Here is a 26,748-nt window from a genome sequence, read left to right on the forward strand (position 1 = left end):
CATCGATACCGGTACCGAAGAACCGGCCGTCGATACCGATGCCGTCGAGGTCGATGTCGAGGGGCCGGCGCAAGTTCCAAAAAGACGGTCCCGAAGAACTTGCCTCGCAACCTGAGTCTGTTTCCGGAGACCAAGACACAAAGAGCACGACTTGATATTGTGCTCCGGCCCGAGGCACTGGATGCACCAAGCGTGGGTGTCGGTCTGCGAGATAGGCCGGCCGCACCGACCACACTTCTTAAATCCACTCGGGACCTTCGAGGACATCGACGGAAAAATCGCGTCGGCGAAATTAAAGTCGTCGATGGTGGCGGTAAATCACACCTCGAAAAATAAATCGACCGCCAACGCGACGCCCCCGCTAGAAAACGAGGGAAAAACAAGCGCGTTCACTTTTTTTTTTTTTTTTTAAACAAGGAAAAGAAAAGGGTCCGGAACGCGCGGGAACCAGAAACAAACAAAAAAATAAGAAATTCGCGAAAACGCGACGGTTTTCTGGGGCTGACAAGAGAGAGCGGCGACGCACAACTCTCTCCAGCGCGGAAAAAACAAGACTGAGCGGGAACGGTCGCGCACGGGCGGGAAGACGGCCGCGCATGCGCGGTGGGCGTGCCCTGCGTGCGGACCGCCTGCGAAGCTTCTTCCGGTTGGTGGGGGCTGCCGCAGACGTCACCCAGTCGTGAGAACAAGCAGCCGTGAGAACAAGCAGCCTGCTTGTCCTCGGAGAAACTGTAGTTATTGGAGTTGGTTTGCGTAAGACTCACTGATAATTATGATATTAGTATTCTGTGGTAATTTGGAATTAATTTTGTTACATCCTAGATTTCTTTTGATCTAGTACCTTAGTTGCAATCCGCTATGAACTATGTTATTGATATTAGACGGCTATAAATGAACTGTAACTGTACTTGTATGGTGGGGGAGTGGGGGCTGTCATGCTGAGGTAAGGGGCAATAAGATAATTTTAATTTATTTAGAAAACGTATAACCCACACCATCTACTACCCTAGACAGTCATTCATAATAATATCAACATAAAAGACACATAATGTTCACAGTAAAACCATAATAACTGAATAATCACACAAAAAACTACACATAACCATCACACAGTAGCCAAAGGGAGGATATTCTAGGTGCTGCAATCATGACCCTTAACTAGGTTTTAGGCTTGGTCTGTGTGGAGCTGGGGAGGAGGGCTACAGGAGCTGCCACTTACCTTGGCCCATTCCCGTGCTCTCTGTTTGGTTCGCACAGCACTCCTCTCCTCTGCATACACAGCCCCAATAAAGGCTCCTATCGAGGTACCCCCTACCACGTCAATAGGAATCCCGGATTCCTCCATAGCTTTCATCACACCAATGTGGGAACAACCCCTAGGGGAGAGGGGAGGGTAAACACATCACAGTTTGGACACTCTCCGTGGAAAGGACACTGAAACAAAGAGATCAAATACATCTGGCAGCCAACATGGCCTCTTTCCTTACTCATTCTCAAAGGAGCATTCATCAGGTGGCTATCAAGCACAGGCACTCTCCATACTCTTTGCTTATTCAATCAAGGCACATTTTGTTCTATATAATATATACTAGTAAAAAAAGTCCGTTTCTCATTGAAATGAAACGGGCACTAGCAAGGTAATCACCTTCTGCCATGAATGTTTTTAAGGGAAGTTCCAGTGTCCCCCCTCCCTCCCTTCCTCCAAATTCCAGGGTCCCCCCTCCCTCCCAGTTCCAGGGTCCCCCCTCCCTTCTTCCCAGTTCCAGGGTCATCGTCCCGCCCTCCGAGTTTCAGGGTCGTCGTCCCTCCCTCCCTTCCAGTTCCAGGCCCCCTCCCTCCGAATTTTAAAAGTCATCCTGACTTATCTCGTCGGGGTTACGGCGGCCGGCAGCAGCGGTAAAAAGCATGCAGGCTTGGCACTTACTTCAGTTTTCCCTTCTCCGTCTCTCAACTCTGGTCCTGCACTCATTTCCTGTTTCCACAAGGGCGGGACCAGAGCTGAGAGACAGAGAAGGGAAAACTGAAGTGCCGAGCCTGCACGCTTTTTACCGTGCGAGGTCAGTCAGGATGACTTTTAAAATTCGGAGGGAGGGAGCCTGGAACTGGGAGGGAGGGAGGGAGGAACGACGACCTGGAACTCGGAGGGAGGGAACAAACTTCCGTTGAGTGAATATTATATGCAGCCTTCCCTTCCCTCCGAGGGCGGGGCACTGAGAGCGAGTGCGAGGCCTGTGGTTGGTCCCTTCTCCTTCTGACGTCGCGTTTCTTTCCCTCGAGGGCGGGGCGATTATGAACCCTAAGAACACTACACGGCTTCACTGCCACGGAGTCAGCTTCAGAACGTTGAAGGTGCGAATTATTATATTAGCTAGTCAGAGCTATATAATCCTCAACATTAAATATAGAGAAATATTACCAAGTTACATCATTTATAGCCAGAAATGCAGTATCCTTCCCCAATTTATTTACTTTTTAAATTTCTAACCCAGTTTATCATCTATTTTGGTTCAAAACAGTTACAAATAGTAAACATAAAAGCAACAAGTTTTATGTATTTATAATATATAGTAACGTAGTAAATGATGGCAGAGAAAGACCTGTACGGTCCATCCAGTCTGCCCAACAAGATAAATTTATTTTACATGGTATGTGATACTTTACATGTATACCCGAGTTTGATTTGTCCTTGCCTTTCTCAAGGCACAGACCGTAGAAGTCTGCCCAGTACTGTTCTTGTACTAAGCTCTGAAGCTAACATCGAAGTCCTTTAAAATTTACTCTCCAGCCCATCCCTATCTATTCAGTCACGATCAGGGCGTAGACCATAGAAGTCTGCCCAGCTCCCGTTTTGTTTCCAATTACTGGCGTCGCCACCCAATCTCTGCTAAGATTCCACGGAACCATTCCTTCTAAACAGGATTCCTTTGTATTTATCCCACACGTTTGAATTCCATTATCGTTTTCATCTCCACCACCTCCTGCGGGAGGGCACTCTACATATCCACCACCCTCTCCGTGAAAAAATACTTCCTGACATTAGTCCCGAGTCTGCCCTAATTCAACCTCAATTCATGTCCTCTAGTTCTACCGCATTCCCGTCTCCGGATAAGGTTCGTTTGTAGATTAATACCTTTCAAATACTTGAACGTCTGTATCATATCACCCCTATTTCTCCTTTCCTCCAAGGTATACATGTATGTTCAGGTCAGCAAGTCTCTCCTCATATGGTTTGCAACGCAAATCCCATACCATTTGCGTAGCTTCTCTTTGCACCACTTCCAGTCTTTTTACATCTTTAGCAAGATACGACCTCCAAAACTGAACACAATACTCCAAGTGGGGGCCTCACCAACAACTTGTAGAAGGGCATCAACACCTCCTTTCTTCTGCTGGTTATACCCCACTCTATGCAGCCTAGCATCCTTCTGGCCACGGCCGTTGCCTTGTCGCATTGTTTCTTCACCTTCAGATCCTCAGACACCAACACCTCATGGTCTCTCTCCTGAGTCGAGCTTAATAATCTCTCCCCTCCTATCCGGTACCTCTCTTTGGGTTTCCGCACCCCAAGTGCATCACTCTACACTTCTTGGCATTAAATTTTAACTACTGACTTTATCCAGAAACCTTAATTCTAAACAACATAATAAAATAAAATACAATCAATGCAACTCAAAACCCACATACATTAAGTAAGTAGTAATGTGCTCAGTTTTTTTGGTGTGTTATTGTAACCCAAAGATTTGAGAAGCATATACACACATTCTTCACATCATTGCACACCCTGCCTCCAACCAACTGTGCACATTACTACTTACTTAATGTATGTGGGTTTTGAGTTGCATTGATTGTATTTTATTTTTATTTTATTATGTTGTTTCGAATTAAGGTTTCTGGATAAAGTCAGTAATTATAGGAATTGGAAACGATCGATTGAGGACACCCAGTGTTTGATCTGTATTAAATTTTAACTACCAGACCCTTGACCATTCTTCTAACGTTCGGAGATCCCTTCTCATCGTTTCTACTCCCTCCAGGGTATCCACTCTATTGGCTATTTTCGTGTCATCTGCAAAAAGACACACCTTTCCTTCCAACCCTTCAGCAATATCTCCTACAAATTTATCAAACAGAATAGGTCCCAGCACATTGTTGTGATATATGAAACAATCACAACAAATTTAAACAATAACAATCAATTTGAATAACTAAATATTCAACAGACAACTGTACACAGCCAGAACATAAGAATAATCATACTGGGTCAGACCAATGGTCCATTTAGCCCAGTATCCTGATTCCAGCAGAGGCCAATCTAGGTCACAAGTACCTGACAGAATCCCAAAGAGTAGCAACAATCCGGAACCCCAAAGAGTAACAAAATTCCAGAATCTCAAACAGCAACAAGATTCCGAAATCCCAAAACAGCAACAAGATTCCGAAATCCCAAAACAGCAACAAGATTCCGGAATCCCAAAGAGCAACAAGATTCCGAAATCCCAAAACAGCAACAAGATTCTGAAATCTCAAAGAGCAACAAGACTCCGGAATCTCAAAGAGCAACAAGATTCCGGAATCCCAAAGAGTAACAAGATTCCAGAATCCCAAAGAGCAACAACACTCCATGCTACTAATCCTAGGGCAAGCAGTGGCTTCCCCCTGTCCACCTCAACAACAGACTAACAAACTAAACAACTTCTTGAGCGGATAAAGATCACCAACTTTTCCAAAAAACATTCAAATATATAGATAGCATTCAAAAATCAAGGGGCCATTTTAACCACTGATATTCAGTGGCATTTAATGGGTTAGCACCAAAGCCAGCTAACGTGTGGGCATTCTGGGGCAGAGTTGGCACTTATCCAGTTAAGAGTCGATATAATCAGCCCTTAACAGTGTAAGATAACCACTTAAATTGGGCCGTATAAATAGCAGACCTATCTCTACATGGTTCAGCTTCCGTGGTCAAGGGATGAATCTTGCGCTTAACCACATAAGCTTTAGCGGCAAGTTAAACCTGGATTTTCAATGCCGGTGCCTGGACATGGCTTGGCATCGAGTATCCGGGAACACCGTCGACGGCAGACATAAAAACGCTGGCCGCCACTGCCTTGTGTCTGGCTAAGTGAGAAATGTGGAAAAAGTACGCCTGCAGCAATCACCCCATACAGCGGGACACTTCACCTCTGTCTATATGCACACTGATACTGCATGACACGTGCCCATAACCACATTCTATATTTGGTGCCGAAAAAAGTCTACGCAGATGGAAAACGAGACTACGCATATTCTATAAACTGTGCCTACAGTTAGGCGCGGTTTACAGAATGCGCGTAGCACCGTCCAAGCAACTAAAATTTAGGCGCACTCCTATACCAATGCAAACCTGGTATAAATGCCCACACCTAACTTTAGGCATGGAATGGGTTATTCTACAACACTGCGCACAAATTGTAGGAATGCCTATGACCCGCCCGTGGCCACGCCCCCTTTTAAGATTGTTAGAATTTCCACGGACTACTTTATAGAATGCGTTTACTGAGTAGCGTGCATAAATTCTCATTAGTGACGTTACTGCTGCTAATTACTTAACATCCAATTATCAGCACCGATTGGCTTGTTAACCAATTGAGTTGCGCATGTAAATCGGAATACGCTCAGATTTGGGCGTGCAACTCCAAGTCGCACTAAATGAAATTTGGGGGAAATACACCTCCATCCGTATGTAATGAACAGGGGATACCACAGCCTCAGCTGTATACGATACGCACTGATAACACAGCTCTCTCTGTATATAATACCAGGCTCCTTTGCTTTTCTATTTTGGAAGTTTGAGATATATTTACTCTGCTCTGTGTTCTTTTTTTTTTTTGTTTCCCACATGCCGCTGTGCGCTACCTACCTGGCCCCACCTCCTCCGAGCACCAGCGCTATCGTGTTCCCCGTCAGGACACGGGCTAGACGGGAGAAGTCGCTGTGCCTGTCCGCCGTTTTCTCAAAGACCTTCTCGTACATCTCTCTCTGAAAAGGAAGGGGGGAGGGGAAAACATGGCCCACAGACAATGAGAAAAATGTAGCCTCCTTCCCTCCCCGTAGAAAGAGCCAGGCGACATCACAGCTGGACAGATGTTTTCCAGCCCCCTGAAGCGCTGTGGTGGTAATTCAGTAAGGCGGGCGCCAACCTTCAGGTGTCAAGAATGTGCTATTTTATTAGTTTCAAGATGAGCAAACGTAGGACAGAGAATGGAAATGCACGGTTACATGCATAAATTATAGAATGCTATAATTTATGTGCATTTTAGCAATCCAGACACAAGCATTTACAACAGCTATACTGCTCTGCATATTTGCTCTGCTAAGCTTAGTATACTAGAAAGAAAAGATAAATCTACCTTTCACCCACCCTTCTGGTGTCCCTCTTCCTAATACTGAACCTGCTGCTGTCCCCCATCAGCTAAATACCAGTGCTAGCCACTTCAGCGTGCTGAGACTAACGGCTTAAGCAAGCAGGAAGCGCGAGCGAGAACTGTTGGATTACAAAAACCCCATGCGGCATTTATATAAATGAAATAACTAAGGTGAAATTAGGCCTTACCTGCTAATTTTCTTTCCTCGAGACCCTCCAGACCGGTCAAGACGCGTGGGTTATGCTCGCCTACCAGCAGAGGGAGACTGAGAACACTAACTTCAACTATGTACATATAACCTGTGCCCATCCCACAAAAGCCAGTATACACTTAGCAAAGCAGAGAAAAACCCCCTGCAACCTGAACTCTGAATCTAGAAAAACCCCTGTACCTGGAAAACCAATAGTCAACACCAACAGTGTGCTCAGACAGACGGAACGTCAAGCGCCCCGCTCTGTCAAGTATTATGGACGAAGAAAACTCTCCGACCCAATGAAAGATAAAAGGAATAGTCATAGCAGAACACGGCTCAAATACTTCTGATACGAACAATATCTCTGAAATCCATAGGGCGGGCTCTTGACCGGTCTGGAGGGTCTCGAGGAAAGAAAATTAGCAGGTAAGGCCTAATTTCACCTTCCTCATCGACCCTCCAGACCGGTCAAGACGCGTGGGAAGTACCAAAGCAGTAGAAACTTAAGGGTGGGACCCTCGAAACGCAGAAGACAGCACAGCCGCTCCAAAACATGCATCCTCTTTTGCCTGCACATCAATCCTATAATGCTTCACAAAGGAATGAATGGACGACCATGCCGCTGCTTTACAAATATCCTGCGGAGGAACAAAACTACTCTCCGCCCAGGAAGCAGCCACCCCCCGAGTTGAATGCGCCTTAAGTAACGGGGGCACCGCACGCTGCCTCAACAAATAAGCCGAGGCAATAGCCTCCTTCAACCACCTAGCCAGAGTCCCCTTGGAGGCCGCAGCTCCTCTCTTGGGACCTCCAAACAAAATGAACAACCTATCCGAAGCCCGGAAATCTCGCGTTCTGCTCAAATAGGACCGCAAGGCGCGCCGAACATCCAACTTAACCAACCGACGCTGAGAGGCATCCCCCGAACGATCCCCCAACACCGGTAACGAAATCACTTGATTCACATGGAACGCTGAAACCACCTTAGGAACAAAGGAAGGAACCGTCCTCAAAGTCACTTTCTCTTTCGCAAAGGACAGAAAAGGCTCCCTACAAGACAAGGCTTGCAACTCTGACACTCTCCGAGCGGAAGCAATGGCCACCAGAAAAACTGTTTTCAAGGTAAGATCCTTACATGTGATGGACGCCAATGGTTCAAACGGAGGACCCACCAGAGTCTCCAAGACCAAATTCAAATCCCAAGGCGGAACCATCGGACGACGGGGCGGCCGAATCAACTTCACTGCCCTCAGGAACCGCCCTACGTCCGGAGAAGCTGCCAAGGAGACTCCTGCAATCTTACCTCTGAAACAAGACAAGGCAGCAACCTGCACCTTCAGGGAAGAAAGGGAGAGCCCCCTGTCCAAACCATCCTGCAAAAACTCCAAAACCTCCATCACCGAAGCCCGCAAAGGGACAACATTCCGTTCAAGACACCAACTCTCAAAGATGCGCCACACCCGCACATAAGCCAACGACGTGGACTTCTTACGCGATCGCAACATTGTATCAATGACTCTGGCCGAGAAACCCTTCTTTCTCAATCTGTGCCTTTCAAGAGCCAAGCCGTAAGCAAGAATGGAGAGGGGTCGGCCATCTCGATCGGCCCCTGCACCAGTCTCACCTGAGACCCCAGGGGAAAAGGATCCTGCACTAACAACCGCACCAGATCTCCGTACCATGGCCGACGAGGCCAATTGGGCGCTATCAGAATCACTAAGCCGGGATGACGCCCGATCCGCTGCACCACGCGGCCCACCAGCGGCCACGGCGGAAACACATAGAGCAACTGCTGAGTCGGCCACGGCAAAACCAACGCGTCGAGACCCTCGGCTCGAGCATCTCTTCGACGACTGAAGTACCGCGCGACCTGCGCATTGTCGGCCGATGCCATGAGATCCAACACCGGCCGACCCCACTGCAACACTATCCGCTCGAACACTGAGTGATGGAGAGCCCACTCTCCGGGATCCAACATGTGCCTGCTCAGATAATCCGCGTCCACATTGTCCACTCCTGCTACGTGGCCTGCCGAAAGAGCCTGAAGATGAGCCTCTGCCCACCCCAACAGCTCCGCTGCCTCTACAGCTAATCCTGGGCTCTTCGTCCCCCCTTGCCGATTCACATAAGCTACGGCCGTGGCATTGTCGGAAAGAACTCTGACCGCCTTGCCCTCTAGCAGACTCTGGAAGGACCGAAGAGCCAACCGAATTGCTCGAGTCTCCAGGCGATTGATGGACCACGACGCCTCTTCCGACGTCCATCGCCCTTGGGCCACCTGCCCTAGACAATGCGCCCCCCAGCCTAACAGACTCGCATCCGTGGTCAGTACCACCCAATTTGGCACCTCTAGCGGCATACCCTTCGCTAGATTCGGAGTGTGAAGCCACCAGCGGAGGCTGCGCCGAACCCTCTCCGGCAGCGCTAACCGCTCCTCCAACTCCTGGGACTGAGGGGACCAACGAGTCAACAACGAGCTCTGCAACTGTCTCATGTGGGCCCTGGCCCAAGGTACTACCTCTATAGCCGCAGCCATCAGACCTAACATCTGAAGATACTCCCGTGCCGCAGGCGCCCTCTGAGCTCGGAGCTGACGTATCTGAAGCTGCAGTTTGGAAATGCGCGGAGCCGTCAAAAACACCCGGCCTCGCTCCGTGTCGAACCGAACTCCCAGATATTCTAGAGACTGTGACGGAACTAGGTGACTCTTGGCTAGATTGACAACCCAACCCAGCGACTGCAAAAAGGTCACCACCCGGGCGGTAGCCTCCTTGCTCTCCGCCTGCGTTTTGGCTCGAATTAACCAGTCGTCGAGGTACGGATGCACCAAAATGCCCTGCAACCGTAAAGCCGCTGCCACGACCACCATCACCTTGGAGAAAGTGCGAGGAGCCGTAGCCAGGCCGAACGGGAGCGCACAAAACTGAAAGTGACTCCCTAACACCACAAAACGAAGAAAACGCTGGTGCGCCTCTAGAATGGGGATGTGTAAATAAGCTTCTGTCAAATCCAATGAAGTCAGAAATTCCCCTTCCTGAACCGCTACAATGACCGAGCGCAACGTTTCCATCCGAAAGGAAGGAATCTTTAGAGCCGCATTGACCCTCTTGAGGTCTAAAATGGGCCGAAAAGAATCCTCTTTCTTTGGCACCACGAAGTAAATGGAGTAACAACCGGTCCCTCGTTCTTTTGGCGGAACAGGCACCACAGCGCCTAACTCTACCAGACGTGACAGAGTGTCTCGCACTGCCCTTGCCTTGCGCCTTGAATGACAGGGAGAGACGAGAAAGAAATCGGACAGAGGACCGTTGAACTCCAGCGCGTACCCGTCTCGCACTATCTGCAGCACCCACTGGTCTGACGTGATTTGGGCCCACCTCTGGTAAAACAAGCGTAAGCGAGCCCCCACACGAACCAGAGGCTGGACCCCCAAACCATCATTGCGACCCACGGGACATGCTGGCCGCTCCCGAAGAGGCAGCTCGCCCCCCCCCCGGCGGCCCCCACGAAAGGGCTGGGTTCTCTGAAAATAACGACCCCGGAACCCCCCCGAGGACCTACCCGGCCGATACCGTCTAGCTTCCTGAAAACGGCCTCGCACTGCAGAGCCCCTAGACGCCTTAGGCCGAAGCTCTGGAAGCCGCGGGATCTTAGTATCACCAAGACCCCTAACCAACTTATCCAACTCGTCTCCAAAAAGCAAAGCGCCCTTAAAGGGAAGTGAACACAACTTTGCCTTGGACGCGGCATCTGCCAGCCAGCCCCGCAACCACAGGGCCCTCCGAGCCGCCACTGCGAGGGTCATATTCTTCGCCGAGGCACGTAACAAATCATAGAGCGCATCTGCCAAGAAGGACGAGCCCATCTCCAACTTTGCCAAATCCTGCACTAAGGCGGCTCTATCAACCTGCGGAGCATCCAGCAGCCGCTCAGCCCAGCGGAAACATGCCCGAGCCACCAGACCTCCACAAACTGAAGCCTGCAAAGCCAGCGCCGATAAATCAAAACTGCGCTTCAGAAAAGTCTCCAATTTCCTGTCTTGAGGGTCCCTCAAGGCAGCCCCTCCATCTACAGGAATTGCAGTAGCCTTAGTCACCGCCGTCACTACAGCATCCACAGTCGGAGGCTTTAAAGAATCTCTATCTTCCTGCGGAAGGGGATAGAGCTTAGCCATGGCCCGTGCCACCTTACACGGTGCCTCCGGCGAGAGCCATTCCTGCGTTACCATCTCTCTAAGATCCGCATTCATAGGAAAAGTCCGAGAGACCCTTCGGATCCCCTTAACTAGCGGGTCCTGCTTCTCAGAGGGAGCTGGATCTACTGCCGGGTCAAATTTGAGCATAGCAGACACCTGCTCAATAAGATCCGCCAATTCCTCCCTGTGAAAAATGCGGACCACCGACGGATCCTCCCCGGGCACTGTCTCTCTCTCTGGGCCGGACAAGGACCCCTCCTCCTCCTCCAGGGGACTAAAGTCGCCCTCTGACTCTGGAGGAGAAAAACAGTCCAAGTCCTCAGCCCACTCAACACGTGGCCTCTTAGCGCTCAAGCCCGCCCCCAGACTAAGGGGCTCCGTGCGCGACGGTCCCGCCTGCCAGGCCTGAAATAAGGACCAAACAAACTCCGGAGGGAAACCCATCCTTCCCAAAACGTCCCCTCCAGAAGTACCAGCCACCGGGCTGCCCTGAGATCCGCTGACTAAATCCGGAATTCTCGGGCCCGAATCCAAGATGGCGGCGGTTCCCGCCAAAACCGGGATCGCCGCTGCACCGCTAACCGAAGCTCCTGCAACCTCCTGCAAGGCTGGCGCGGGAAGCTCCGCCGCTAACACCGGCGGGGCGGAGGCCTGAGACTTCGGTTCCCCGCAAAAGCGGCAGGAACCGCCAACCGCATCGACCCCCCGACGCGCGCAAGACCGACATCGAAGCGGCTTCGTGGACATCTTCGCGCCAAAAAAAACAAACCTCTCCAAGGTAAAAGAAATGGGAAACTCACCCCACAGAAGCCACTCACAGGTCACCACGGCGTACTGCTCAGCTCCGGCACTCCGGAGTGCAGCTGCACAGCTCTCCACACCGTCTGGGTCTTTTTTTTTTTTTTTTTTTTTTAAACTTTATTGCAGCACAATTTGAGCCCTGCTGCTATTAAATCCCTGGCACTCAAGGCTGCAATATAAAAACTGCAGCCGAGGCACAAAGCTGCCCAAACTGGAGAGCTAGCTCGGGGGAGGGACCCGGCCACCCGGGTGTGACACCCCAGGGGGGACAATGGCAGGCCCCACCGGCACCACCAACCCCCCGCACACAGAGAATTCCAGGCACAGGGATGCTCCTCAGGAAACCAGCCTAAAACTCTCAACTGATTGACTCCTACCAGACCGGCCAAGCTGCACAGGCTGCCTGTCTACCCTCTGCTGAGACTGAGAAAATACTGGCTTTTGTGGGATGGGCACAGGTTATATGTACATAGTTGAAGTTAGTGTTCTCAGTCTCCCTCTGCTGGTAGGCGAGCATAACCCACGCGTCTTGACCGGTCTGGAGGGTCGATGAGGAAAACCGCTTTTAGCAGCCCTAAGAACAGAAGCCCAAGCTGGGAATGGAGCCCTGGCCTCCCCCTCGCTAAGGCTATCTGAGGAAAACACAGCACGGGAGGAGGGGATTGCTGCTAGCTGAGGGGAGTGGGGTGCCGCTGTCGTACCAGCTTGTGGGGGCTCCTGCGGGAGAAAACCCTGCGCGGACACTTGATGTGCAAGTGGCCCGAGCACCAGCTGCGCATGTTTAGCCATTCCACGGTGCGGGAGGGGGTCAGGCTGTCTTCCTTGTGCAGCAGAACAAGCTGTTTCAGTGCCCGCACCGCCGTGTTCTCCAACATCTGCTCCAGCTGCAAAACAAAAACAACAATAAAAAAAAAAAAACACATGACACAAGACATGGAGATGTTGGGAGCGGGAGGGGATTGAAGCAGGGCTGGTGTTAAAGGGATGCAACCAAGGCAGTTGCCCTGAGCCCCCAAGCCTGCCTGAAGATAAGGCAGGCATAAACTGCTGGTGGGCTTTGGGACCCCATCCCAGATTTCTACCCTGGGTCCCAGTATACGTAACACCAGCCCTGGTGAGAAGAGATGTCCAAACCACAAGTTCCTTATGGCTATTGGATGGAAAAGAGAGAGAGAGTGCAAGTTTGAGAGCGATACAGAGAGCGTGTATGACAGCAAGAGAGAGAGAAAGAGAGAAAGCAAGAAAGAGAGAGAGAGAGATAGCATGCATGACAGAATGAGAGAGAGAGAAAGACAGACAGAAAGCATGAATGACAACAAGAGAGAGAGAAAGAGAGCGAGACAGAATTTCCACTAGTTTTCCCAACCACTTTAGGAAAGACATTAATGGGTAAATCTGGTCACCACAGAGCTTAAGAGGAATGTCGAATCGTCTAGTAAAACCGGTATATGTACAAATCCCAGGGAACTTCTCACTCTGACCCTGTTAAAAGGGACCTCTCAGAATCAGGTGCCAGAATCATGCTCCACTTTCCCTCTTAATCTGAGCCCCGGGCTCGTTATAGGAAAGATCATGTCGAGTAAACTTAACTAACAGTGGTACAGAAGGATTAGAGAGATTACGCTAATTTTGCTCTCTCTGGTCTAACCCCCCCCCCCCCCCCCGCCACTGGCTGTACCTCTCCAAGGGTGGGCTCCTGGTCTCCTAACCCAACAATCAGGATGCAGTCTGCTTGCCGGATGCAGCGAACAGTCCAGGGTGTCAGGGTGTGGTCCGTTTGGTACAGCACAATGCGATGGATGTCTTCTTGCTGAGCTAGCCAGCCTGAGAGCCGATACTCATGGATGCTGCAGGACAGGACGATAGAGGGAGGGGGTGAGCCAAAAAGTAATTAAAGAGGCAGCCACGTCTCTTCAAGACTTCTGGTGTTTGTCCCATCAGCGCACAGCTCTATGAATATCATTTTCTTCATGGGAACGCTCTTTCATTTTCACTTGCACTACATTGTGCATGGCCATAGATAAGCAAAAATAGCCGTGAATAGCAAAAATGGGTTACAATTTATTTTGTGTAAATAAGCAAACCCATGAATACCGAACATGCAGATAGCAAGACCAGACTGCAACTAAATCCTAATAAATATACACAGGACATTTAGCAGAAATGCTGCTGGAAAAAAACAATTCTTAAAAAGAATCAAGTGGACTTGCCTGTCCAGTGCAGAGGCTCCCAAACGTTCTCTGATGCTGTCACTGTTCAGGACCAGTGTCGGGCCTAAAAAAGATGCAACACTGGTTAACCACCAGACTCAAGAGAACCAGAGTGTCTGTGTGTGCTTCACATAGGATTTCAGCTCTCTGGTGAAGGGGTCTCAAGTTCCATCCCTGTAATGGAAGTGAATTTTAAAGATTGTTTTTCATCTCTGTCTTGACCGACCAGTGCACTCGGGGTCTGTATTGTTGATTAAAAGTAATTCTGTTTAAAAATGATTGTTTAACTTTGATTGTGAAAAAATAAGTTGGAATGCAGAAGATAAGACACAGCTCTAACTAATTTGGTATGCAAAGGGGAGGATGGTTCTTGTTTACAGGTTCAGCCTGGCCACCTGGAGTTAGAAAATATGTGACCACGTTCCCACAGTGTGGCTTGTTTACCTAAACAGAAAAGCATTCTGTAACTTTCCCTAGCTCTGAACATGAGCTCAGAGCCTAATAAAAAGGGAGGGCTTGTCACAGCAGAGTGGGAGCTCATCTGTGAGTAACGTACGTACTGTGCAGAGGATCTGTGCCTGGTCTAAAAAGCTCCTGGCTTTCGCTGTAATGCCCCCCCCCCCCCAGCTAATAAGAGCCTGGATGATGTAAGGACCAGTGATGATTGTATGTATAGTGTATGTATTGCTTCCTTTCCTGGTCTAAGAACTCTTTGCATTGCTTAGATGTAGAGACCAGTGATGTAATGATTGTTTATACAGCTAATCATTGTGTTTATATAGCTAATCATTGTATATACCTTAATCATTGTAGAATTTTGCTCCTCTAATAAAGGTTTCATTTACTCAATACGAATCCAAAAGAATCCACAGTAATTATTGAGTAGTCTGTGTCAGTGAGACAGACTGTAAATTCATAGCAGTTCAATCCCTTTTCCCTTTAATGAAGTGCACGTGTCAGTGGCGTAGCTATGGGGGCCTGGCCCCCCAAATGTCCTCTGGGCTCCTGGTTTTGCCCCGCCAGCTGAAGCCTAGTCCAGCACCGCTGCGTTGCCTGTCCTGCTCTCTCTTCCCCCTCACGTCTTGTGCACTCCTTTTAGTGAAACTGCTCAACTTCAATAAAAGAAGTGTGCAGAACGTGAGGGGGAAAGCAAGCAAGGCAGGCAACACAGTGGCACCAGAAATCAGTGCTGGACTAGGCTTCGGCTGGCGGGGCAAAACCAGGAGCCCAGAGGAAATTTGGGGGGCCCAGGCCCCCATAGCTACGCCACTGACATGTGCACTTTGGTAAAGGGAAACGGGATGGAACTTGAGACCCCCCCCCTCCACCAGAGAGCTCCCAGCACACTCACCTATTGCATTAAGTGCATGTTTGAGTTCCAGTGTAAAGGCTGCCATGGGTACCTCGTCGCACACGGGAAGCACCGCCACTGTGGAGAGGTTGCTGGCCGGGTTCGTCACCTCCGACGTGGTACTCATCCCCAGCCCAGACCCTGAGAGAGGAGCGAGATGTGCATTATCCAACCCTAGACAGGCATGAGAATTTCATTATATAATTCAGAGACAAACAGGAGACACCACCGCCAAGGAAAGGTTACTTGCCAAGGTCTTCAGCTCAGACAGCTGCTTCCCACTCTGACACAAGCACAAGACACACAATTCCCCCTAATTCTAGAAAGTGGCGTGCCCAAATGCAAATCTGTACACGTAACTTAATTACGCTCCCAATAAATGAACACATTATATTTAAAACATTTTCTTTGTTGTTCCAGATCTGAAATGGCTGCACCTCTGAATTACTGATAATATAGTTTCTGTTTCTCTGTCCAGATTTTCATCTCGTCTACATAGTCAATTGAGACTTCACTCTCCGTTTTGTGCGAAATGTGCGCTTCTCCAGAGTGGCCAGTACCTTTTTTTTCAGCTATGGGTGTGTTTCTTTGGAATTTCCTTCCTCTCAGTATTACAATTAAAAAAAAAATTAACTATTCCGGAAAAAGGTCAAAACTTTTTTTGTCCGATCAAATTATGACCGTATGTAGTTACGATATGAGCTCTGGCGTGGACGATTTTTTATGTATGTTTTATAATTTTTTCAGTGAACTGTTGAGATTTTTTTTAAAAAGTTTACACGATGATGTTGTAACTTTAGTTCTATCCCGGTGTAATTCTTTTGTAATTTCGGGATGGGCTTTCTGTATTACTGTACACTGCATTGAACCCTTTTTAGGGAAATTAGCAATTAATATTGACATTAAGGGCCCTGCTTACTAAGTCATGCGGTAAGCGTAAGCTAACACTAGAGACACCCATAGGAATAAAAAGTTAGGGTGCCTGCAGTGCAGCTTAGTAAATAGGGCCCTAACTTAATAACGAGCAATAAGGGGTTATAACTGGCACCAACTCACAGCTATGAGCACCACTACCCTAAGTCGTTATTCTATAAGTTGGATGCTCAAATTCCAGCGCCTGTAACTTCGGGGGTGGGGGGGGGACACGACATATAGAAGGAACACAGGCAGGTCGGCATGTGTCAGGCGTAGGTTACAGAATACTAACATTTATGCACCTGAGGACTTAACTTATCCAACCAAGGCTTTAACCCTTTCATCTATGCAGTCAATGTCACAATATACATTCCTTACAAATCTAACCTGACAGAAATCACCAACGAAATCAAGATCAGCTTGAACATCATGGACTCTTGGGCAAATGCACTTCAACTAAAACTAAACAAAGAAAAAACACTCTGTCTCATCATCTCATCCCAACACAGCGCAAACAACCCCACAATCATCAACACCCCAGATTACACCCTCCCTATCTCAGACAGCCTGAAAATCCTCGGTGTTACAATGGACCACAACTTAACACTAGAGAGCCAAGTGACATCCACGACAAAGAAAATGTTCCACTCAATGTGGAAGCTCAAACACCTGAAGCAATTCTTCCCGAGGGAAACATTTCGCAACCTAGTGCAATTAATGGTACTAAGCCATGTAGACTACAGCAATGGAATTTATGCGGGATGTAAAGAACAAACCTTAAAGAAACTTCAGACCGCTCAAAACACGGCAGCTAGGCTTATCTTCGGAAAAACGCGATTTGAAAGCGCAAAACCCCTCTGCGAAAAACTACACTGGTTCCCAATCAAAGAACGCATTGCTTTCAAAATCTGCACTCTGGTTCACAAAATCATCTACGGTGAAGCCCCAGGATATATGACAGACTTGATCAACCTACCACTAGAAACACATCCAAATCAACACGAACGTACCTAAATCTGCACTACCCAAATTGCAAAGGACTCAAATACAAATCAACTTACGTGTCCAGTTTTTCCTACATAAGCACAGAACTGTGGAACGCATTATCAAAAGCCTTGAAAACTACGAACGACCACCTAAACTTCCGGAAAACACTAAAAACTAACCTGTTTAAAAAGGCATACCCTACAGATCCAACATAAATGCCTGATCTTTGCAACACAACAAAACTAAAGTACGTAATGGACATAACACAACTCTTCCGTTATACGATGCCCTAATGTGGCTGTGCCACGTGAACTTTATCTTACCACAACATCACTTTGTATTTGTTCACACCAGAGTCTCCAAACGCCTCTCCGGTACTATGTAAGCCACATTGAGCCTACAAATAGGTGGGGAAATGTGGGATACAAATGTAATAAATAAACTCTAATATTCTATAACAGCTTACAATGAGCTCAATCAAGTCCTGTCAAACTACTCCATAATTTTCATCGCTTCGATCACATTACACCCTACACCGCTCCAAACACTGGCTCCCAATCTCCGCATGTTATCAAATCTAAGGTCCTTTTATTAGTGTAGAAGATCGACTGCCCTCTGCCCCCTCCTATATCAACTAACCCCATCCCGTTTGCCTCCGTTCGGCCGATAACCTCCCTCAACCTTGCACGTTACCACTGCCCGTGAAAACTGCATTCAGCTACCTTGGCCCCAAGCTCTGCAACGAATACACATCAAGAATCATTTCATTCATATGTTCAAGGCAATGCTGAAATCGTTTCTCTTTTCTGAAAACTTTGGCTTTTCAGCAGAGTGACTGCCTGAATAACACCCCCCTCCTCCCGGACCTCCTTTTCTCTCTCTTCCCATTTCTTTTCTGATTCATGCCATCTCTCCCCCTTCTACCTTTTTTTTAGGAGACCCTTTGCTAAGGTGTGCTAGCGTTGAGAGGCCTATAGGAATATAAGGGGCATCTCAATGTTTAGCGCAAGCTAAAAATGCTAGCGCATCTTAGTAAAAGACCCCCTTAGCGTTGTAAACCATATAGAAGTCTTTTATTTATGGGATTTATTTTTTTTTTCACTTTTACCCTACTTAACACTAAGCAGCTTACAAAAAAAAATATATCACGTACCTAATTCAATAAAAACATACAACTAGAAAAAAACATAACACAAATAAAATAATACCCTGTTTCCCCGAAAGTAAGACATCCCCCGAAAATAAGACCTAGTAGAGGTTTTCCTGAATTGGTAGATATAAGGCCGCCCCCAAAAGTAAGACCTAGCAAATTTTTGTTTGAAAGCAGGGCCGCCGAGAGCCGGACAAGGCTGCCCCCGGGTCGCCCCCCCCACCCGAGGTCGCCGGGCCCTCCCTCCACCCACCCTCCGTCGCTCCCGGAACTAACCTTAAACGCCTCCTTTCACCTTCGCAGCAAGCAGCAGCAGGGCAGAACTCTCCTTCCTTCCGTGCCCTGCCCTCACGGACGTTACGACAGGCGAGGGCAGGACACGGAAGGAAGGAGTGGCCTGCTCTGTTGCTGCTTGCTGCGAAGGTGAAAGGAGGCATTTAAGGTTAGTTCCGGGAGTGACGGAGGGCGGGTGGGCCAACCCCGATGTTTCCCTGAAAAATAAGACAGCCCCTGAAAATAAGACCTAGCGCATTTTTGGGGGCAAAAATTTATATAAGACAGTGTCTTATTTTCGGGGAAACACGGTACATATAAAAAAAAAAAAAATGCTGATCTCCATCACAATAAGTACCTGAAACCACCTATTAACACCCCTCAGAAATGTCTACTTAGGAGAAAAGGCATTCAGGAACAGATATGTTTTTCAACTCTTCTTAAACTGTCAAAATGTTAATGTCCACTGCCAAATATCAAGTGCAATAAACAAACACACAAACAGCCATTATAAAATTTGTATTTAACATGCATCATTCTGGTACAGGCACAAGACAAGCATTTTATGCCCCGAGGTGCACATGGGAAACACCAACACTGCAAACAGACTCTGGATTAAGTTCATGCCTTTTTTCAAGGTGAATTACATTCGGGTCCGGAAGGTATTCCCCTGCCCCCAGAAGGCTGTATCTGAGGGAATGGAGGGCTTAGTGTCTTGCCCAAGATTTCAAGCAGCTAAAGTGGGAACTGAACCTTCTTCCCTCAAGATGCTGCTGACTGGGTTTCTCAGTGTATTTCTAGTCTGTCTAGGAACCTTCCAGAAAGGATGTGCCTTCCCCCCTCCCCCAACTGGATCTCCATACTGGCACTGGACTCACTTTAAGCAAAACACAATACATACATATCCTAGAGCAACACTCGGGCATCCATGAGGCTTTAGGGAGAGGTTTCATGATGCTCAGGGCCACCAAGAGACAGAACCGAGCCCAAGGCAGGGCCACCACAGTCGCTGCCCTTCCCACTCGGGACGCAGCAGCTACTGCCACCACCCCTTGCTTACTCACTCAGGCTGCCCCCGTCCCCTGCATCAGTGTGTCTGCTCCTCCCCAGCCTCCAAGGAGGGCCCATGCCAGGGTCTGTCTCTCTCCTGCTCCCGTGTGCCGGGACCGGGTTATCATGTTAACGCAATCACCCGGGTCCTGACAGGAGCAGGAGACGGACTCCAGCACTGGCCCCCCTGGAAGACAGGCCTAAAGGAATTCCCCCACCCCAAGATCCCCGTGACCTCTCTCCTACCTGGGAAGGAACCTCGAGGCTGCTGAAGGTTCCCCAAAATCTTCTGACTCAGCAGGTGGATCAGTCGGGTCACAACCTACACAGAAAACAGCGGTAGGGAAGAAGAGCCCCAGATTACACAGGAAAAGTGGTAATGGACAGTGGCTAACGAAGACTGGTACGTATTAATGGAATTCACCCTCTCCATCGCTGAGCTGACACCAAATTTCACCCTTACCCGGCACATGGGGGGGGGGGGGGGGGGGGGCAAGGGGAGACAGAGAGGCGCATTTTCAAAGCACTTAGCCGTACAAAGTTCCATAGGTTACTATGGAGCTTTGTAAGGCTAAGTGCTTTGAAAATGAGCCCCTAAGGGACTCATTTTCATCACGTTCCATACATTACTATACAAAACTCTAAGTGCTTTGAAAATACGTCTCTATGATAGATTTCTACAGTCTCATCTTCCCCCATACCTGAATCTGTCTTCTCCTGTACCCCGTAGACCCTTTTCCTTATCTTGAGTGGAGGGAGGGTGTTTTTCCTCACATTTTCTCCAGCTCCCTCACCCCACACCCAGAAGCCTCTCTTCACATTCCCCGTATGACGTCCTGTACTTTCATGCTTCGAAAACAGTGACGCTCACACTCTCATCAAGAAGCTCAGAAGTTTTCTTTCTCCATTCTCCTAAGGTGTTGTTAGAGAAATTCAGTGTTTGCACAAGACTCTCCTTATGAGAACCAATAGCATTTTGCCATACAGGGACTCCTGAGGCAGGCCTGAATGGCCGAAACACGACTCGTGTCGAGTCCAGTTTTTTAAGAATAAACTCTTGCTGTGAATTTTTTTCTGAGTCCACTAGAAGTTTGTTTGGTGTCATCCATCTTGTCACCTTCGTTGTGTTCTTTTCTTGGTTTTTCCATTGCGGAGGTCCGCTTTCTTCTGTGTTTGCCGTCCTGTACTTGGGAGTCATTCTTCCTTTTTTCCTACAGACTCCCTCCTGTACTTGGAGGTCTCGCCTCACATCTGCAGCCCCCACCCCCTAACTTACACCTAGAGAGATCTCGCTCCCCATTTCCCGCAGTTCCTATACCTGAGGATATCTGCGTTTGATGTTGTTCAGCGTCCCCTCCGGTAGCTTGGCCAGTTCCGTATCCCTCACCGCGTGCACTGTGGTGGCTCTGGGCTGTCGGGTGAGAGCTTCCACCTAAGGGTTCAAGGAGACAGGTTATACCTTCCCGTTCCTCCGAGGTTTCTACCCAGCGCACATGCCAATACACTCAGGGCCACCGAGAGACACAGCCAGGCCTGGGGCAACCCCCCACCCCCACCCCACTTACCTGTCCTGCTTATGTGCACAGCAAACTTCCCCAGGGCCTGGCACTAGCACTGCTCTCTTGTTCCTGTGCGCGGCAGTGCCAGAGAGCAGTAGGGGCGTAGCTATGGGGGGACCATGGGGGTCTGGACCTCCGCAAATTTCATCCAGGCCCCTGGTTTTGTTGGCGGGGGACCCCAACCCTCGCCAGCCAAAGCCTTCTTCAGCACCGGTCTCCGGCACAGCCACGTTCGCTGCCCTGCTCTTCTTTCTTCTTGCTCCGCCACGTGAAACTGAGAAGGAGCGTCAGTGTGCATAGAAGGAGCAAGAAGAAAGAAGAGCAGGGCAGCGAATGCGGCTGCGCCGGAGACCGGCACTGAAGAAGGTGAAATTAGGCCTTACCTGCTAATTTTCTTTCCTCTAGACCCTCCAGACCGGTCAAGACGCTTGGGTTATGCATGCCTACCAGCAGAGGGAGACTGAGAACACTAACTTCAAACTGAGTACATATAACCTGTGCTAGCCCTCTATCTCCAGTATACACTTAGCAAAGCAGAGAAAACAAATCCCTGGAACAGTAACTCTGAAAACTAATAGAACCCCTGTACCTGGAAAACTAATAGTCAAACACCAACAGTGTGCTTAAACAGATGAAACGCCCAGGCGTCCCACTCTGCAGAATATTAGAGTCAAAGAAAGTTCTCCGACCATACTGAATATAAAATGAACAGACATAGCAGAACACGGCTCAAAATACTTCTGATAATTGACACGGCTGAAAAATACTTCTGATAAGAAACAGGGCGGGCTCTTGACCGGTCTGGAGGGTCTAGAGGAAAGAAAATTAGCAGGTAAGGCCTAATTTCACCTTCCTCAGCAACCCTCCAGACCGGTCAAGACGCTTGGGAAGTACCAAAGCAGTAGACACATTAAGGGTGGGACCCACGAAAAGCAGAAGACAACACAGCCGCTCCAAACCGAGCATCCTCTTTTGCCTGCACATCAATTCTATAATGCTTTACAAAAGAATGAATGGACGACCACGCCGCCGCCTTGCAAATGTCCTGCGGAGGAATAAAACTGCTTTCCGCCCAAGAAGCGGCTACCCCCCGAGTAGAGTGTGCCTTCAATACCGAGGGAACTGTCCGACGCCTCAACAAATACGCCGAGGCAATAGTCTCCTTCAACCATCTAGCCAGAGTAGCCTTGGAAGCCGCTTCCCCCTTTCTGGGACCTCCAAACAAAATGAACAACCGATCCGACGCTCGGAAATCCTGCGTTCTGCTCAAATACGACCGCAAGATGCGTCGAACATCCAACTTAGCCAAACGACGTTGAGAGAGATCACCAGACCTATCCCCCAACACTGGTAACGAGATCACCTGATTCACATGAAAGGAGGATACCACCTTAGGGACAAATGAAGGAACTGTCCGCAAAGTCACTTTCTCCTTAGCCAAGGAGAGAAAAGGCTCTCTACAAGACAAAGCCTGTAGCTCCGAAATTCTACGCGCCGAAGTAATGGCCACCAGAAACACTGTCTTTAAAGTAAGATCTTTACATGAGATGGAAGCCAACGGTTCAAACGGAGGGCCTACCAGAGCCTCCAAGACCAAATTCAAATCCCAAGGCGGCACCTTCGGCCGACGAGGCGGACGAAGCAACTTGACAGCTTTCAAGAACCGCCCCACGTCCGGCGAAGCCGCCAAGGAAATTCCCTGAATCTTTCCACGGAAACAAGACAACGCTGAAACCTGCACTTTCAGGGAAGAGAGCGAGAGCCCCCTGTCAAGACCATCCTGCAGGAACTCCAAAACTTCCGCGATCGACACGCGTAGAGGGACATAATCCCGCTCTTGACACCAGTTCTCAAAAATGCGCCACACCCGCACATAAGCCAAAGAAGTAGACCTCTTACGAGAACGCAACATGGTATCAATTACCCTGGCTGAAAAACCTTTCTTCCTTAATCTGAGCCTCTCAAGAGCCAGGCCGTAAGCGAGAATGGAGCCGGGTCGGCCATCTCGATCGGCCCCTGAACCAATCTCACCCTGGGCCCCAACGGCATCGGAGCCTGCACTAATAACCGAACTAGGTCTCCGTACCACGGACGTCGAGGCCAATTGGGCGCAATCAGAACCACTAGACCTGCATGGCGCCCGATCCGCTGCACCACGCGGCCCACCAGCGGCCATGGCGGAAATACATAGAGCAACTGTTGAGTCGGCCACGGGAGCACTAACGCGTCGATGCCCTCGGCCCGAGAATCTCTTCGACGACTGAAGAAGCGAGGAACCTGAGCGTTGTCGGCCGATGCCATGAGATCCAGCCCCGGCCGACCCCATTCCAACACCAGTCGATTGAACACTGAGGGATGGAGGGACCACTCCCCGGGGTCTAACGTGTGTCTGCTTAGAAAATCCGCGCTCACGTTGTCCACCCCTGCCACGTGGCCCGCCGAGAGACCCTGAAGATGAGCTTCTGCCCAGAACATTAACTCCGCCGCCTCCACAGCTAACCGCACAAAACTGAAAATGCCTCCCTAAGACCACAAAGCGAAGAAAACGCTGGTGCGCCTCTAGAATGGGAATGTGTAAGTAAGCCTCTGTCAGATCTAGAGACGTCAGAAACTCTCCTTCTTGCACCGCTACAATAACTGAGCGTAACGTCTCCATCCGAAAGGAGGGAACCTTTAGGGCCGCATTGACCTTCTTGAGGTCTAAAATGGGCCGGAAGGCCCCCTCTTCCTTCTTGGGCACCACGAAGTAAATGGAGTAACAGCCCGTACCTCTTTCTAACCTGGGAACAGGCACCACCGCCCCTAACCCGATTAGATGCGACAGAGTGGCCCGTACTGCTCTTGCCTTGCATCTTGAATGACAGGGAGACACGAGAAAGAAGTCGGAGAGGGGACTGTCGAATTCTAGGGCGTACCCGTCTCGCACTATCTGCAGTACCCACTGGTCTGACGTGATCTGGACCCACCTCTGGTAAAACAAGCGTAAGCGAGCCCCCACGCGAACCAAAGGCTGGGTCCCCAAACCATCATTGAGACACACGGGACGTACCGGACGCTCCCGAAGAGGAGCCTCGCCCCCCGCGACGGCCACCTCGAAAGGACTGGGTTCTCTGGAAAAACCGACCCCTAGTCCCCCCAGAGGACCTACCGGGCTGATACCGCCGAGCCTCCTGAAAGCGCCCCCGCCCTGCTGCCCCCTTAGACACCCTGGGGCGAAGCTCAGGAAGCCGAGGGGCCTTAGCATCACCAAGACCCTTCACCAACTTATCCAATTCCTCCCCGAAAAGCAAAGAGCCTCTAAAAGGGAGGGAACAAAGTTTTGTCTTGGAGGCGGCATCGGCCACCCAGCCCCGTAACCACAGGGCCCGCCGAGCCGCCACCGCAAAGGTCATGTTCTTAGCCGAGGCCCTCAACAAATCGTACAGCGCATCCGCTAAGAACGACGACCCCATCTCCAACTTGGCCAGATCTTGAACAAGAGAAGCCCTATCAGCCTGCGGACTATCCAGGAGCCTCTCAGCCCAGCGAAAACAAGCCCGAGCCACTAGACCTCCACAAACAGACGCTTGCAGCGCCAAGGCCGACAGATCAAAACTGCGCTTTAGGAAGGTCTCCAATTTCCTATCCTGAGGGTCCCGCAACGCGGCCCCCCCATCCACTGGAATAGCAGTAGCCTTAATCACTGCCGTAACCACGGCATCCACAGTCGGGGGCCTGAGGGAGTCTCTGTCCTCCTGAGGAAGAGGATAGAGCTTAGTCATAGCTCGAGCCACCTTACACTGAGCCTCCGGCGAATGCCACTCCTGCGTGATCATATCCCTCAAGTCCGCATTCATAGGGAAAGAGCGAGAGACCCGCCTGATCCCCTTGACCAAAGGATCCACCTGCTTCCCATCCCCAATGGGAGCTGCCGCCGGATCAAACCTTAAAGTGGCAGACACCTGCTCAATGAGGTCCGCTAATTCATCCCTGTGAAAAATCCTAACCACCGAGGGGTCTTCCCCAGGCAAGGACAGGTCCCCATCCTGCCCTGCCACCGACCCCTCCTCCTCTTCCAGGGGGCTAAAATCACCCTCAGAATCCGGAGGAGAAAAGACCTCTACATCTTCAGAGCACTCCACACGTGGTCTTTTAGCGGTAGCCCCCCCCACCTTAGGACTAAGGGACTCCGCACCCGATGGGCCCGCTTTCCAAGCCTGAAACAAACTCCAAACAAACTCAGGAGGGAACCCCATGCTGCCTGAGGCCTCCCCCCCCGCGGGACTCGAAATCGGGAGTGGCTGCGGCCCCACGACCGTCTCAGCGCCCAAAAGACCCGAATCCAAGATGGCGGCGGATCGGGACCGCCGCTGAAGTGCCAACCTGAGCCGCACAACTCTCCTGCGATCCCGCCGAAGGAGCCTCCGCAGCTAACACCGGTGGCGCGAGGGATGGGGCCTTGGGCTCTCCACAAAACCGGCAGGAACCGCCAGCCGCATCAACACCCCGACGCGCGCACAGCCGGCAACGAAGGAGCTTCCCCGACATACTCGCGTCTAAACAAAAAACAGCTGATTGCAACCGGCGAAGTTAAAAGAAAGAAAACCAACACTCACCGGCGCTGAAGACTGACTCAGCTCTCCCAGACCGGCTGAACAACTCCGGAGACCCCGGAGTGCAGCTCCTGCAGTCCTCTACACGAGGAGTTTTTTTTTTTTTTTTAACTTTATTTGAGCCCTGCTGCTAGAATCTGAATGGCACTCAAGGCTGCAGGATTAACACTGCAGCCGAGGCACAACTCTGGCCAAAACGGGAGAGCCAGTCGGGGGGAGGGACCCGGCCACCCGGGTGTGACACCCCAGAGGGGACATTGGCAGGCCCCACCGGACCTACCAACCCCTTGCACACTACAGCGTTCCAGGCACAGGGAAGAACTGTATCACCAACTTATCCCCAGAAATCAGGAAAAATTAACTAGTCTCACAAGATCCTACCAGACCGGACAAGCTGCACAGGCTGCATGTCTACCCTCTGCTGAGACTGAGAAAATACTGGAGATAGAGGGCAGCACAGGTTATATGTACTCAGTTTGAAGTTAGTGTTCTCAGTCTCCCTCTGCTGGTAGGCATGCATAACCCAAGCGTCTTGACCGGTCTGGAGGGTTGCTGAGGAAGGCTTCAGCTGGCGGGGATTGGGGACCCACGCCAGCAAAGGTATTTGTTTGTGAGGGGAAGCAGCAAGGAGGTAAGGCAAGGTGAGGCGAGGTGAAGTGGCAAGGAGGTGAGGCGGTGGGGCGAGAAGGCGAGGTGAGGCGGCAAGGAGGCGAGGAGAGAAGGCGAGGTGAAGCGGCAAGGAGGTGAGGCGGTGGGGCGAGAAGGCGAGGTGAAGCGGCAAGGAGGCGAGGCGGTGGGGCGAGGAGGCGGGTGGGGGCGAGGCGTGGCGGCACTCAAACTATGCCCCCACCTCAGGCTCTGGCGCCCTCCCACCGTGAGGTCTGGCTACGCCCCTGGAGAGCAGAGTCCTTCCTTCCTTCCTTCCTGCTGCGCCCAAAGAGGCTGTTTGGACGTGGCAGGAAGGAAGTACTCTGCTCTGAGGCACTGCCGTGCACAGGAACAGGAGAGTAATGCTAGCGCCGTGTGGGCCCCCCTTGGATGCCGGGCCCTGGGAAATTTTGCCCCCCC

General features: G+C 50.2%; 1 protein-coding gene across 5 annotated transcripts in view; it reads right to left on the reverse strand.

The window, feature by feature from the left end:
* Positions 1-26,748, reverse strand: part of PNPLA6 (patatin like phospholipase domain containing 6) — a 145,949-nt gene that overhangs the window by 46,608 nt on the left and 72,593 nt on the right. For 4 of the 5 annotated variants that reach the window (XM_030197166.1, XM_030197164.1, XM_030197167.1 and 1 more), the window contains 8 exons: positions 20,848-20,961; positions 19,776-19,851; positions 15,155-15,328; positions 13,804-13,867; positions 13,272-13,440; positions 12,295-12,477; positions 5,900-6,018; positions 1,220-1,376 (listed from right to left, as the gene is read on the reverse strand). In XM_030197166.1, the coding sequence (XP_030053026.1) occupies positions 1,220-1,376; positions 5,900-6,018; positions 12,295-12,477; positions 13,272-13,440; positions 13,804-13,867; positions 15,155-15,328; positions 19,776-19,851; positions 20,848-20,961 (1,056 nt within the window). The remainder of the gene's footprint in view (positions 1-1,219; positions 1,377-5,899; positions 6,019-12,294; positions 12,478-13,271; positions 13,441-13,803; positions 13,868-15,154; positions 15,329-19,775; positions 19,852-20,847; positions 20,962-26,748) is intronic. The other variant, XM_030197165.1, reaches the window with a different exon arrangement.

This window comes from Microcaecilia unicolor, chromosome 3 (assembly GCF_901765095.1).
Source record: "Microcaecilia unicolor chromosome 3, aMicUni1.1, whole genome shotgun sequence".
Lineage (NCBI taxonomy): Eukaryota > Metazoa > Chordata > Amphibia > Gymnophiona > Siphonopidae > Microcaecilia > Microcaecilia unicolor.